Source organism: Prionailurus viverrinus, unplaced genomic scaffold (genome assembly GCF_022837055.1).
Source record: "Prionailurus viverrinus isolate Anna unplaced genomic scaffold, UM_Priviv_1.0 scaffold_89, whole genome shotgun sequence".
Lineage (NCBI taxonomy): Eukaryota > Metazoa > Chordata > Mammalia > Carnivora > Felidae > Prionailurus > Prionailurus viverrinus.
This window is the reverse complement of record NW_025927651.1, coordinates 19,824-32,363: the sequence shown is the minus strand read 5'-3', so window position 1 is coordinate 32,363 and position 12,540 is coordinate 19,824. Positions and strand designations below refer to the sequence as shown.

The 12,540-nt window shown below is 65.5% G+C and overlaps 1 protein-coding gene across 1 annotated transcript in view; it reads left to right on the top strand.

The window, feature by feature from the left end:
• Window positions 1-12,540, top strand: part of LOC125159906 (cohesin subunit SA-2-like) — a 61,889-nt gene that overhangs the window by 29,991 nt on the left and 19,358 nt on the right. The window contains exons 13-16 of the mRNA XM_047848571.1: window positions 6,439-6,537; window positions 7,942-8,021; window positions 11,156-11,263; window positions 11,958-12,069. Of these exons, the coding sequence (XP_047704527.1) occupies window positions 6,439-6,537; window positions 7,942-8,021; window positions 11,156-11,263; window positions 11,958-12,069 (399 nt within the window). The remainder of the gene's footprint in view (window positions 1-6,438; window positions 6,538-7,941; window positions 8,022-11,155; window positions 11,264-11,957; window positions 12,070-12,540) is intronic.

Genomic DNA, 12,540 nt, shown 5'->3' with positions numbered 1-12,540 from the left:
CTCATCCTCTCTCCTCCTCCCCCCCCTCCTTTCCCCTCTCCCTCCTCCTCTCTCCTCCTCCCCCCCTCCTCCATCCCCCCCCTCCTCTTCTGGCTCCTCCCCCTTCTCCCCCTGACTTCTCCCCTCTCTCCTCCCCTTCTCCTCTCCCCTCTTCCTCCCCCACCTCCTTCCTCCCCTCCTTCTCCCCACCTCCTTCTCCTCCACTGAACCCTCCCACTCCTCCCCCTTCCCTTCCTCCCCTCCCTCCTCCCATAGCCCTCCCCCTCCCCCTCCCTCTCTCTTCCCTCCCTTCCTCCTCCTGATTCCATCTCCTCCCCCTCCCCAGCTCTGCCCATTCCCCTCCCTCCTCTCTGCCTCTGCTCCCCTCCTGACTCCTGAGCTGGGGCTCTTGTCTTATGGGCATTGCCAGAAGGGGGGCAGGTGTGCAGGGACGGGGAATCTCCACGTGGTGCGCTCACTGCCTGCGCGCTGGTTGCAGGCGAGGCGCTAGGTAAGGTTCCGCGTTCTCTGCGTTTTACCTCTTGATGGTTTATCGTGCTGTGAGGACAGACGGCGCGTTCGGCTAGCGTGCACGCCGTGGATCGCAGGTGGATGCTGGTCGCGTGTGCTGCCGGTGCTGGGTTCCAGAGTGGAGACGGGGGCATGTTCTCTGAGGTGAAGGGTAGTAACAGGACGGGGACACCGGACCGTTTCTTTCCGTCCGCCGGAGCTTGTGGTGGTGCCCAGGCCACCGCGACGGAACGCCACCGGCCGGGACTCGTAAACCACACGCGTTCACGGCTCACATCTGGGGCTGGGTGTCCCACCCAGGTCAAGGCCGGCCGACTCGGGGTCTGGAGAGGACCTCCTCCCCGGGCCGTTTTCCCCACGTGGGGGAGGCGAGGGTCAGGAGCTGTCTGGGGCGTCGTTGGGCAGCACGGTGATCCAAGGTGGGGGCTCCGCCCTCAAGGCCGCAGCGCCTCCCGGAGGCCCCGCCTCACACGCACGTTCTTCTGGGGGGCTGGGACTTGGCGTTTGCCCTCGGCGGGCACAGGGACGCTGGTCTGGAGCGGCGGCTGGCTGCTTTCCGCAGCTGCCTGAGTGCAGCTGGCTTAGTGCAGACGCAGCACTACAGTGACTTTCCTGGGGTCTCGGGGCTGCTTGGCATCCGCCAACGGAGCCCGGTGTGTGGAGGGAGGAGGGCGGGCAGGGCAGGGCAGCGTTGTGGGCAGCGCAGGTCCTCGGGGGGGAGGGGGGGGGGCGCTGTGGGCGGGCCGTGACTGCAGCTCCGGGCGGGCGGTGGCCTCCGGGGTGCTTCCTGGCACCTGGGGAGGCCGGGATGCACAGCGTGGCTTCGCTCTTCTGCCCCCCCCCCCCCACTCTGCTCTGTATGGGGTGGGGTGAGCGGCCGTCAGGAGGGCGGGCGTCGGGAGCCTCTTCTGTGCACCAGGGAAGGGCTGCCAGAACGTCCCCAGCAGCGGTGTCCCTGAATGCGGCCGACGGATGTGGGCTCTGCTGGCCTACAGGGACCACGCGGCGCAGCCCGGGGCCGGGTCGTCACGAGAAGCCTCGCCCCACCGCGTAGCGCGTGTGTGGCCCAGGGCCTGTGTGCGGCTTCGGGCTGTGTGCTCTGTAAGTGCTGCTCAGGTCCAGGAACAATCCCTCAGGGACGGACTTGGTTTCCTACAGAGACGTGGGGGGCGGACAGGTCGCACGCATGCCCTGCACTTGGGATTTGGCGGTCGGGAGGTGTTTCTCTCCATCAGGGGGGTTGTGCTGTCACTCACTGAGGAGGGTGGTAATGTCAACGCTGGAAGAGGTCGCTCAGAAATAAGCCGTGTTGCTAAGTCCACCCGTGCAGGGCATGTTTATTTTCTCTGCTTAAGAGACACATCTTCCGGGGGCACCTGGCTGGCCCCATTGATGGGGCCTACGACTGTTGACTTTGGAGTCCTGAGTTTCAGCCCCAGGTTGGGTATGGGGCTTTAAAATTCATTTTGAAAAACACAATAAAGATGCACAAGGCTGTGTTAAGCGTGGACACTAAATTAATCCGCACATGAGGCAGGACAAATACCCCACATGACGTGGCAACCATCTCTCCCAGTGCTGGAGGCTGGGAGTCTGAGATCCTGGCTGGGCAGAGACTAGGAGGTTGAGATCCAGGCAAGGCTGAGGCTGAAAGTGTGAGGCCCAGTAGGGCCTGACTCAGGGACTCTGACATCCAGGAAGGGCCAAGGCTGGGGGTCCGAGGTCCAGGAGGGGTAGAGGCTGGAGGTGTGAGATCCAGGCAGGGCAGAGGCTGGGAGTTTGAGATCCAGGAAGGGTGGAGGCTGGGGGTCTGACATCCAGGCAGGGCCGAGTGGGGGTTCTGAGATCCTGGCTGGGCAGAGACTGGGAGGTTGAGATTCAGGAGGTGCCAAAGCTTGGGGTCTGAAATCCAGGAGGGGCCGCGGCTGAGTGTGAGGCCCAGTAGGGCCTGAGTCAGGGACTCTGACATCCAGGCAGGGCTGAGGCTGGGAGTCTGAGATCTAGGTGGGGCCGAGGCTGGGGGTCTGAGATCCAGGTAGGGCCAAGGCTGGGGGGTCTGAAGTCCAGGCTGGGCTGAGGCTGGGAGGTTGATTTCCAGGAGGTGCCGAAGCTTGGAGTGTGAAATCCAGGAGGGGCTGAGGCTGAAAGTGTGAGGTCCAGTAGGGCCTGAGTCAGGGCCTCTGACATCCAGGTAGGGCTGAGGCAGGGACTCTGAGATCTAGGTGGGGCCGAGGCTGGGGGTCAGATCCAGACAGGGCTGAGGTTGGGGGTCTGACTTCCAGTCAGGGCTGAGGCTGGGAGTCTGAGGTCCAGGTAGGGTGGAGGCTGGAAGTCTGATGTCCAGGAGGGCCTGAGTCTGGGACTCTGACCTCCAGGACGGGCTGAGCCTGGGAGTCTGAGGTCCAGGCAGGGCTGAGGCTGGGACTCTGAAGTCCAGGCAGGGCTGAGGCTGGAGGTCTGAGATCTAGGCAGGGCTGAGGCTGGGAGTCTGAGATCCAGGAGGGGTGGAAGCTGGGGGTCTGAGATCCAGGCAGGGCCGAGTGGGGGTCTGAGATCCTGGCTGGGCAGAGACTGGGAGGTTGAGATCTCGGAGGTTCCGAAGCTTGGGGTCTGAAATCCAGGAGGGGCCAAGGCTGGGAGTCTCAGTTCCAAACAGGGCTGAGCCTGAGAGGTTGAGACCCAGGCAAAGCCGAGACTGAAAGTGTGAGGCCCAGTAGGGCCTGAGTCAGGGACTCTGACATCCAGGTGGGGCTGAGGCTGGGGGTCTGAGATCCAGGCAGGGCTGAGACTGGTGGTCTGAGGTCCAGGCAGGGCTGAGGCTGGGAGTCTGAGATCCAGGGAGGGCTGGAGGTTGGGAGTCTGAGATCCAGGCAGGGCCGAGCCTGGGAGTCTGAGATCCAGCCAGGGCCAAGGCCGGGAGTCTGAGATCCAAGCAGGGCTGAGGCTGGGAGTCTGAGATCCAGGCAGGGGTGGGGCCAGGAATTTCATATCCAGGCAGGGCTGAGGGTGGGAGTCTGAGATCCAAGTGGGGCTGTGTCTGGGACTGTAAGTCCAGTGGGGGCTTAGCTTGGGGGTCTGAGATCCATGCAGGGTTGAACCTGGGGGTGAGGTCCAGGCAGGGCTGAGGCTGGGGATCTGAGATCCAGGCAGGGCTGAGACTGGTGGTCTGAGGTCCAGGCAGGGCTGAGGCTAGGAGTCTGAGATCCAGGGAGGGCTGGAGGCTGGGAGTCTGAGTCCAGGCAGGGCAGAGGCTACAAGTCTGAGGCCCAGGAAGTGCTGAGGTGGGGAGTCTGAGATCAAGGAGGGCCTGAGTCGGGGAATGTGACGTCCAGGAAGGATTGAGCTTGGGGGTCTGAGGTCCATGCAGGGCTGAGTCTGGGAGTCTGAGGTTCAGGCAGGGCTGAGGATGGGGGTCTGAGGTCCAGGCGGGGCTGAGTCTGGAGGTCTGAGGTCCAGGAGGGCCTCAGTCTGGGAATCTGACACCCCTAGGAGGGGCTGAGCTTGGGGGTCTGAGATCCATGTAGGGCTAAGGTTGGGAGTCTGAGGTCCAGGCAGGGCAGGGGCTGGAGTCTGAGATCCAGGCAGTGGGGGGCCAGGAGTCTGAGATCCTGGCTGGGCCGAGCCTGGGGGTCTGAGATCCAGGCAGGGCCGAATCGGGGAGTGTGAGGTCTAGGGGTGCGTGAGACTGGAAGTTTGACGTTCAGGCAGGGCCGAGACTGGGATTCTGAGAATCAGGAAGTGCTGTGGCTGGGGGTCTGAGATCTAGGAGGGAGGAGACTGGGAGGTTGAGATCCAGGCGGGTTGAGGCTGGGAGTGTGAGGTCCACGCAGTACTGAGGCTGGGAGTCTGAAATCCAGGCAGGGCTGAGGCTGGGAGCCTGAGATCCAGGCAGGGCCGAGGCTGGGAGTCTGAGGTCCGGCAGGGCCAAGGCTGGGAGTCTGAGTTCTAGGCAGGGCCAAGGCCAGGAGTCTGAGATCCTGGCTGGGCCGAGTTTGGGAGTTTGAGATCCAGGCTGGGCCGAAACTGGGAGTCTGAGATCCAGGCAGGGCTGAGGCTGGGGTCTGACTTCCAGGCAGATCCAAGGCTGGAAATCTGAGGCCCAAGCAGGGCCCAAACTGGGAGGCTGAGATCCAGGCAGGGCTGAGGCTGCGGATATGAGATGCAGGCAGGTCTGAGGCTGGGAGTCTGAGATCCTGACCAGGCTGAGTTTGGGAGTTTGAGATCCAAGTTGGGCTGAGGCTGGGAGTCTGATATCCAGGCATGGCCGAGGCTGGGATTCTGAGGTCCAGGCAGGGCAGAGGCTGGGGGTCTGAGGTCCAGGCGGGGGTGGGGCCAGGAATCTGATATCCAGGCAGGGCTAAGGGTGGGAGTCTGAGATACATGCAGGGTTAAACCTGGGGGTCTGAGGTCCAGGTAGGGCTGAGGCTGGGGGTCTGAGATCCAAGCAGGGATGAGGCTGGGAGTCTGAGATCCATGCGGTGCCGAGGCTGGGACTCTGAAATCCAGGCAAGGCTGAGGATGTGAGTCTGAGGTCTATGCAGGGCTGAGACTGGGGGCCTGAGATCCAGGGTTGGCCAAGGCCGGGGGCCTGAGATCCAAACACAACTGATCCTGGGATTGTGAGGTTCAGGCAGGGCTGAGGCTCGGGCCTGAGATTCAGCGGGGGCTGATGCTGGGGGTCTGATGTCCAGTCAGAGCTGAGTCTGGGGGCCTGAGATCGAGGCAGGGCTGATCTGGGGGTCGGAGGCCCTGCAGGGCTGAGGTGGGGGCCTGAGATCCAGGCAGGGCTGAGGCTGGGGGCCTGAGGCTCGGCGAGGCTCGGGGTGTGAGATCCAGGCAGGGCTGATGCTGGGGGTTTGAGGTGCAGGCAGGGCTGAGGTGGGGGCCTGAGATCCAGGTAGGGCTGCGTCTGGGTGCCAGAGATCCAGGCAGGTCTGGATGCTGGGAGTCTGAGATCCTAGCAGGGCTGACGCCGGGGGCCTGAGGCTCAGCCGAGGCCGGGGGTTTGAGATCCAGGCAGGGTTGATCCTGGGGGTCTGAGGTCCAGGAAGGGCTGAGGCTGGGGGTGTGAGATTCAGGCAGGGCTGAGGCTGGGACTCTGAGGTCCAGGCAGGGCCGAGGCTGGGGGTGTGAGATCCAGGCAGGTCTGAGGCTGGGGGTTTGAGGTGCAGGCAGGGCTGAGGTGGGGGCCTGAGATTCAGGCAGGGCTGCATCTGGGGGTCGGAGGCCCTGCAGGGCTGAGGTGGGGGCCTGAGATCCAGGCAGGGCTGCATCTGGGTGCCTGAGATCCAGGCAGGTCTGGAGGCTGGGAGTCTGAGGTTCAGACAGGGCCGAGGCTAGGGGTGTGAGATCCAGGCAGGGCTGAGGTTGGGGGTCTGAGATCCAGGCAGGTTTGAGGCTGGGGGTCTGAGATCCAGAAGGGTGGAGGTGGGGGCCTGAGATCCAGGCACGGCTGAGTCTGGGGGCCTGAGCCTCGGCCGAGGCTGGGGTTTGAGGTCCATGCAGGGCTGAGGCTGTGTGCTCCTGATCCCCGCGCCTGGGTGTGGGACTGGGTGTGGGACGTGGCTCCTCCCTGTGCCCTCTGGTGGTCGTGCTCTGTGCAGGTCCGTGTGCTGGTTCAGGCTTCTCATTAGGACCGTGTCGTATGGAACCAGTGCTCCCTCTAGCGACTTCATTTTCCCGATCCGCTGATTTTCGACCCCAGGGGCACACAGTCCCGTCCTGAGGTCCTGGGGGTGCGGACTTCCACCTGGGCCATGGGTCGCGCCGTGCCGCCCCTGCGGGCGTGTTTGCCGGCCGCGTGGGGGCTGCCGACACACACAGCCCAGGCAGAAGGCGAGGCCCAGGGCCCGAGGGGTGTGTCTGCTGGGGAGTCTTGGTGGGGGGCTGCCCTTCCGTGGTGACCGGCCCCGTTTCTCTGTCCTAAAGGACGCCAGCGTGCGGATGAAGTGCATCCTGGCGCTGAAGGCGCTCTACGAGAAGAGAGAGTCGGCTATGAAGCTGGGCCTTTTCTTCCACAAGTTCAAGGTGAGTGAGATTCCGCGTCTTGGCCACCGGGGGCGCCAACCCGAAGCGTCGCCATGGACTTGCGGACCTCGGTCTGCGGCCATCAGCCGCTCCCGGGCTTCGGACCGCCGGCCGCGTCTCCGCCCGCTGCCTGGGGCCCCGTCCTGCGACCGCGAACCGGAAGCCCCCCCTCCCCCCCGGGGCCCGTCGGGGAGCCGGCCCGCACTTCAGAGCGCACCAGGTGACACGGGCGGAGCGTGGGCACACCCCGGTGGGTCAGTCGCGTGCTGGCGGGAGTTTTCGGGTGTGGGAGCGGGAAGGGTCAGCGCCCGCCGTGCCGACACAGGCACACTGCTGTCGCTGGGTTGCGAGGCTCCGTGCCCCGCGTGCCGGGCCGCTCAGGGACGGTGCGACCGAAGCAAGTGCCCGGGACGATGCGGGCTGGAGCCCACGGTGAACTTGTGCTCAACCTGTTCCTGAATTTGGGGGCCGCGCTACCACCCGGGATGCTGCGTGAGGCCCCACTGCCCGACGTGGACGGCAGGGCTCGGCGAGGACTCCCCATCGCGGGGCAGGGCCGTCGGGGACTCGGACCGGGCCCGTGGCTGCTTGGGAGCAGGGGTCGGGCCACGTCGGTGCCAGTGAATGTGTAGCCAGCGACGCGGGGCGGGGGGGGGGGGGCACCAGCAGTTTGTCTCCCCCTCCGGGGGCGTGTGGGAGAAAGCAGCCTTCCTTGACCCCGTCTGGGTTCCCCGCTGGGCGTGAGCAGGAAACCCACGCGGGCGGGCCACGCGTAGAGAGGCGCGAGGGGTCAGTTAGAAGTGTGCAGGGGGGAACTCTAGTGTCCACGGGGGGGGAAGGCGGGGACGGCCGGAGGGCCTCCTGGAGGTGGTGGTGAGTCCCCATGGAGGACAGCGCAGTGCCCAACCTGTGCACCGACCGGGAGCCACGGCCCCTTCGTGAGCGCAAGGGTCGTGCAAAGTCACCTACGTAGGAAAGAAAGGCTGCGGAGGCTCCTGGCGGGAGGCGCACACGTCCTGCAGAGCTCATGTCCCCACGGGCTGGGTGCGCAGGTGGCCGGCCTCTTCCGGAGACTCGGCGTGGTCAGGGGCGCTTCCCGGCAGCCTCGAGGCTCCAGGGCTCCTGCCTCCTGATTTCTGTGCCGAGGAATTCCGTCTCCCCGTGGGTCCACATCAGCGGCTGACGCCTGGGGACGCTCAAACTCTGGGGACACGTGGTTGTCACCACCGTGTGACATCACTGTGTGCGCGCTGCCGGCGTCTGCGGGGACCAGGGATGCGGCCCGATGACCCTCACGGTGTGCGGGACTCCTGCCCGAGGGGACGGCCCGGCCCCGCCCCGCGGCGTCCTCCATCCACGGTGCCGGAACCAAGCGGGCTTGTTGTGTTCTCTCGCTTCCCCTAGAAACGAATCCTGTCGATGACCCAGGACAGGCAACCGGAGATCACGTCCGAGTGCATGCAGCTCCTGCGGCTTATATCCGAGTGAGTAGCCCTGCGGCCGTGTGGAGCCGTGTGTACCCGTGCGTGGCCCTGCATCTGTGCAGAGCACTGCGTCCGCGCGGAGCCCTGCGGCCGTGCGGAACCGTGCGTCCGTGCGTGTCTGTGCGTGGCCCTGCGTCCGTGCGGAACCGTGCGTCCATGCGTGTCTGTGCGTGGCCCTGCGTCCGTGCGGAACCGTGCGTCCGTGCGGAATCCTGCGTCCAGAGCGCGTTTCCAGACCACATAGGTGGTGGGCCGGGAGCGCTGGGCGCGCAGTTATCACGTGTGCCGCTGGCGGACCGCGGGGTGACCGTGTGCGGTGTGCAGCCCCCCCCCCCCGCCCCGGCGTAGCCGCGTGATGGTCAGCTCGCATCCTTGGGTGTGTTTGCACCGTTGCTCAGTTGGAGATCTCTGTGGCCGGCGCCCTTGCGTACGATGCGACGCAAGGGCTTGTCGGAACCTGGCTTCCTGTTCGTGGGCTCGGGGGTTCCCTGTGGGGTCCCTTCTGCCTCTGCCCTGCATCAGGGGCTCTGATGGGGCCAAGGTGCTGGTGTACAAGAGGCAGCTGCAACCCGGCCAGGTCCTCAGAACCTTCTGGAAGCTCCCGGGTCCCCGTGTGCACTTGGGATACACACTGCAGGTGACAGCCGCCTCGTCGAGTCAGGTGTCAGACATTGATGTGAGACGTCTCTGGAACGGGGGACATGGGGACGCGACCTCCCACTGGGCCGCCACGCCTAAATGCCGCGGTTGGTGCCGTGGGAACGTCTCGTGCCCTGAAGGCCAGTGTGGTGCCGTCTGTCCGCCCTGTGCGGAGGATGGAGTGGGGCCCTGGTGGGCGCCCGACCCTCCTTGGGTGTGCACCCCGACACGGCCCAGACGGACGGAGGCTGTCGCAGCCAGAGACGGGGACGAGCACGGGCACCAGACTTCCCGTGTGTTGCACGGAGGTCCCGCCAGTGGCCGGGACCACCCAGCACCCACCCGTCCTGCGCCACCGCCCGAGGGCAGTGGCTGGGTGATAAGGTGGCGTATTTTACAAGGCAGCCGTCTGGCCAGAGCCAGCCCACACAAGTGCCACGATCTGGGTCAGTGACCCAGTTCGCGAATGCGTGTCTGCGTGGACTCCTGTCCAGGGTGCTTTGCAGGCGGGCCGCGGGGCCGCGTGTCCCCTGATACTGACTTGGAGAAGCTCTTACCCGTGTGGCTTCCGACACGTGTATGCAAAAGCCCCCCGGCTGGGGACCTGAGCTCCCCCGTCTGCTCCCCAGCCGCCCCCTCCCCCCACCCCCTCCCCCCACCCGCCAGCAGACACTGACACACGGAACAGGCTCTGACGTGGCATACCACGTGTGTCTGGCTTCCTGCAGTCAGTGACGGTCTGCGATGAGTCGATGGTCAGAAGCCACGCTCTCACGAGGAAGTGTCCATGGGTGATGCCGTGTTGTCAGCCTGACTGCTGACGTGGTTGGAGGGGGCAGCTCCCACGTGATTCCAGAAAATCTGTGAGGAGTTCCCCAGATGGGTTAACACGTGAATCCCCAGATCAGTAAAGCACATTGTCCTCCCCGGTGTGGTGGGCCACATCTAATCACTCGAAGGTCCGCGTAACAAAACGTGGAGGCAGTTCACGTGGCCTGGCTTGACTCCCAGCCGAGGCGTCCATCTTTTCATACCCTGGGCAGTCCCCCTCCCAGGTCCTGGGGCCGCAGCCACGTTCCGAGTCGTGGGCGGGCCCCCGCTAACTGGGCTCGGTCGTGGGCAGAGCCCGTGTGCCCCACGTTGCACAGAACCAGGCGGCTTTGGGGTTTGACTTGGACAAGTCAACCTCAGGGCTGACTTGGACCCCCCAAGGGTGCTCCTTGTGTGCCCAGAACCCCGAGGACAAACGCAGGCGTCCCCCGGGGTTGTCCCCCAGGCATCAGAGGTCGTCCACCACCGTTCAAAGCCCAGACCGGGAGGCGGGTAGGCCACCTGCCTGTGTTTCTGCCGGTGTGGGAACGTCCCTATGGCTGTGTTTGCACATCGCTGTGTTCTGCTCACGCGGGTTCACTGGATGCGTTTGGGTAAAGGATCACACTGGTGACATCCTCCCAGGTGGTGTCAGGGGTGTCCCCCACTCATCCCCTGACTGCTCCCAGTATGGGTGCCTGTGGACATCTGCCTCCTGTCCGTGGTCGCCCCCTGTGTGCCCGCCTGCTGCGCATCAGTGATTGGCCCTGCATAGTTGCCCCTGCGTGTGCGTCCCACGCGGTTGCCTGCTGCCCCTGCGTGTGCGCCCCTGCGTGTGCGCCCGCTGCCCCCGCGTATGCGCCCCTGCGTGTGCACCCCTGTGGGGTCGCCCGCTGCTCCTCCAAGTGCGCCCCCGTGGGGTCGCCTGCTGCCTCTGTATGCGCCCCTGCGTGTGAGCCCCCGTGGGGTCGCCTCCTGCCTCTCAGTATGCGCCCCTGCGTGTGCGCCCCCGTGGGGTCACCTCCTGCCTCTCCGTATGCGCCCCTCCGTGTGCGCCCCCGCGTGGTCGCCTCCTGCCTCTCAGTATGCGCCCCTGCGTGTGCGCCCCCGCAAGGTCGCCTCCTGCCTCTCCGTATGCGCCCCTGCCCCTGTGTATGCGCCCCTGCGTGTGCACGCCCGTGGGGTCGTCTGCCGCCTCTCCATGTGCACCCCTGCGTGTGGGCCCCCACGGGGTCTCCCTCTGCCCCTGCGTGTGCGCCCACTCTCGGTTGCCTGCTTGGAGTCAAGAGCACTGCTCCTGGGGAGGGTCAGGTGACAGGTGGCTCAGGTGCACACGTGGGAGAGGACAGAGTGGTTTTCCCTTCCTTTGGGGCTAGCAGTTGGCTGGAGGGGAAGGAACCCAGACACGGAGGCCCTGCGGGGGGGAGGCCTTCCCAGGAGGCTGCTCACGTCGTCTTGGCTCACGTGGGTCCTTCTCGCGTGGCCTCAGCTCCTGTCCTGCAATGTGGGCCGCCCCAGGGGAGCTCGGTCCAGCAGGAACTGCAGGGGCGGGGGGCACGTCTAGGGGAAGCCAAGGTTGGGGCCCTCGATTTAGCGAAGAGCCTCCCTTCGCTCTCCGCGGGGACAGGCGCCTGTGGCCGTGTCCTGCGTGCACGGGCCCCAGACTGACGCGCGTCTCCCCTCAGGCACTACGTGGGCGTGTTCTCATCCATGGAGTACGTCTTCCTGTTCCAGTTCGTGTACGCGGCCTACAGGCCCATGGCGACCGCCGCGGGCGAGCTCATCTGTAAGAGGTAAGGCCGGGACACGTGAGGGTGTCTCCAGGGCTGTGATGTCACCGTGATGTTTCGGGGGGGGAGGGGGGGTCCCGCGTCCTGCCAGGTGGACTCGCAGATGGAGGAGGGTGGGGGCAGTGGGAGGCCCCAGGGACCAGGGGAACAGCAGGGCCCTGAGCAGGGGCTTGCACAGGACAGCAGGTGTGGGCCCCGAGGCACAGGACAGGATGGATGGAAACGTCAGCGCAGAGGATGCGCGTGGCTGGGGGTGGATGGACTTGATCGCGTTACAGGCGCGCCCCTTCCTGCATTGGTCTGACCAGGTGGTAGAGGCCCCCTCGAGGCCCCCCCCCTCCCCCGGGCCTGAGGTCCTGTCCTGGGCCACCTGGCTGTCTCGCCCTCCCTAATGGGTCTGCGTTCAGGCGAGGGTCCCTGTCCTTTGGGGGTTTGACATGCGGCAACAGGGGGCAGTCCTGTTGTCTGTTCCCGCTGCAGTGCTGGCCTGAGTGGCAGTGGGTCGGACAGACAGAAGTCATTCTAGAGCTTTCCTCCCTGGGCCGTGTCCTGCGCCCGCGGCCTCCCGGCGCGCCTGCTCCCCAGCTCCCTGCGTTGCACGTGTGCGTGCAGGGAGCCACAGGACCTCGGGCACCAGCAGGTGCGGGGAGCCCCCCGTCCAGGCTGATGCTGGGGTCGCTCTTTCTGATCCCACTAGGCTCCTGGCCCCTCCGCCCCAAGAAGGTTTCTTTGGTCAAAACCCTCCCGACGAGTTTGACAGAAACATCCAGAACATGAAGACGCTCATCGACTTCTACCTGCAGGGCGAGGTGAGGGTGTGGCAGCACAGGGCCCGGGGCCGGGTTGTCCGAGTTGCGGGAGGGACCTGGACCCGTGTCCTGCAGCCCACGTTGCACGCCACGTCCCGTGTCCCACGCCCCGTGTCCCGTGCCGCGTCCTGCGTCCGGTGTCGGGCTGACACGCGGCTTGCTTCCTGTGTGAATGTCTGCCGTGGGCACATGGGCGTCGGAGCTCTGGGTGGGTGTCCCCGTTTGTCCTCACGTGTCCACCACATGGGTGGGTCGGGGAGGGGGCCGTTCCTGCCCATGTCCTCACGTGTCCCCTCCACCAGGTGTCACCACGTGTCCACCCCTGGTTGTCACACGTCCCCTGTGTCATCAGGTGTCTGCCTGTGTCATTACGAGTCCCCTCTGTCATCACATGCCCCTCACGTCGCGTGTCCTTTCTGTGTCATCACACGTTCCCCGTCGTCACGTGTCCCTCATGTTGTCACGTATTCT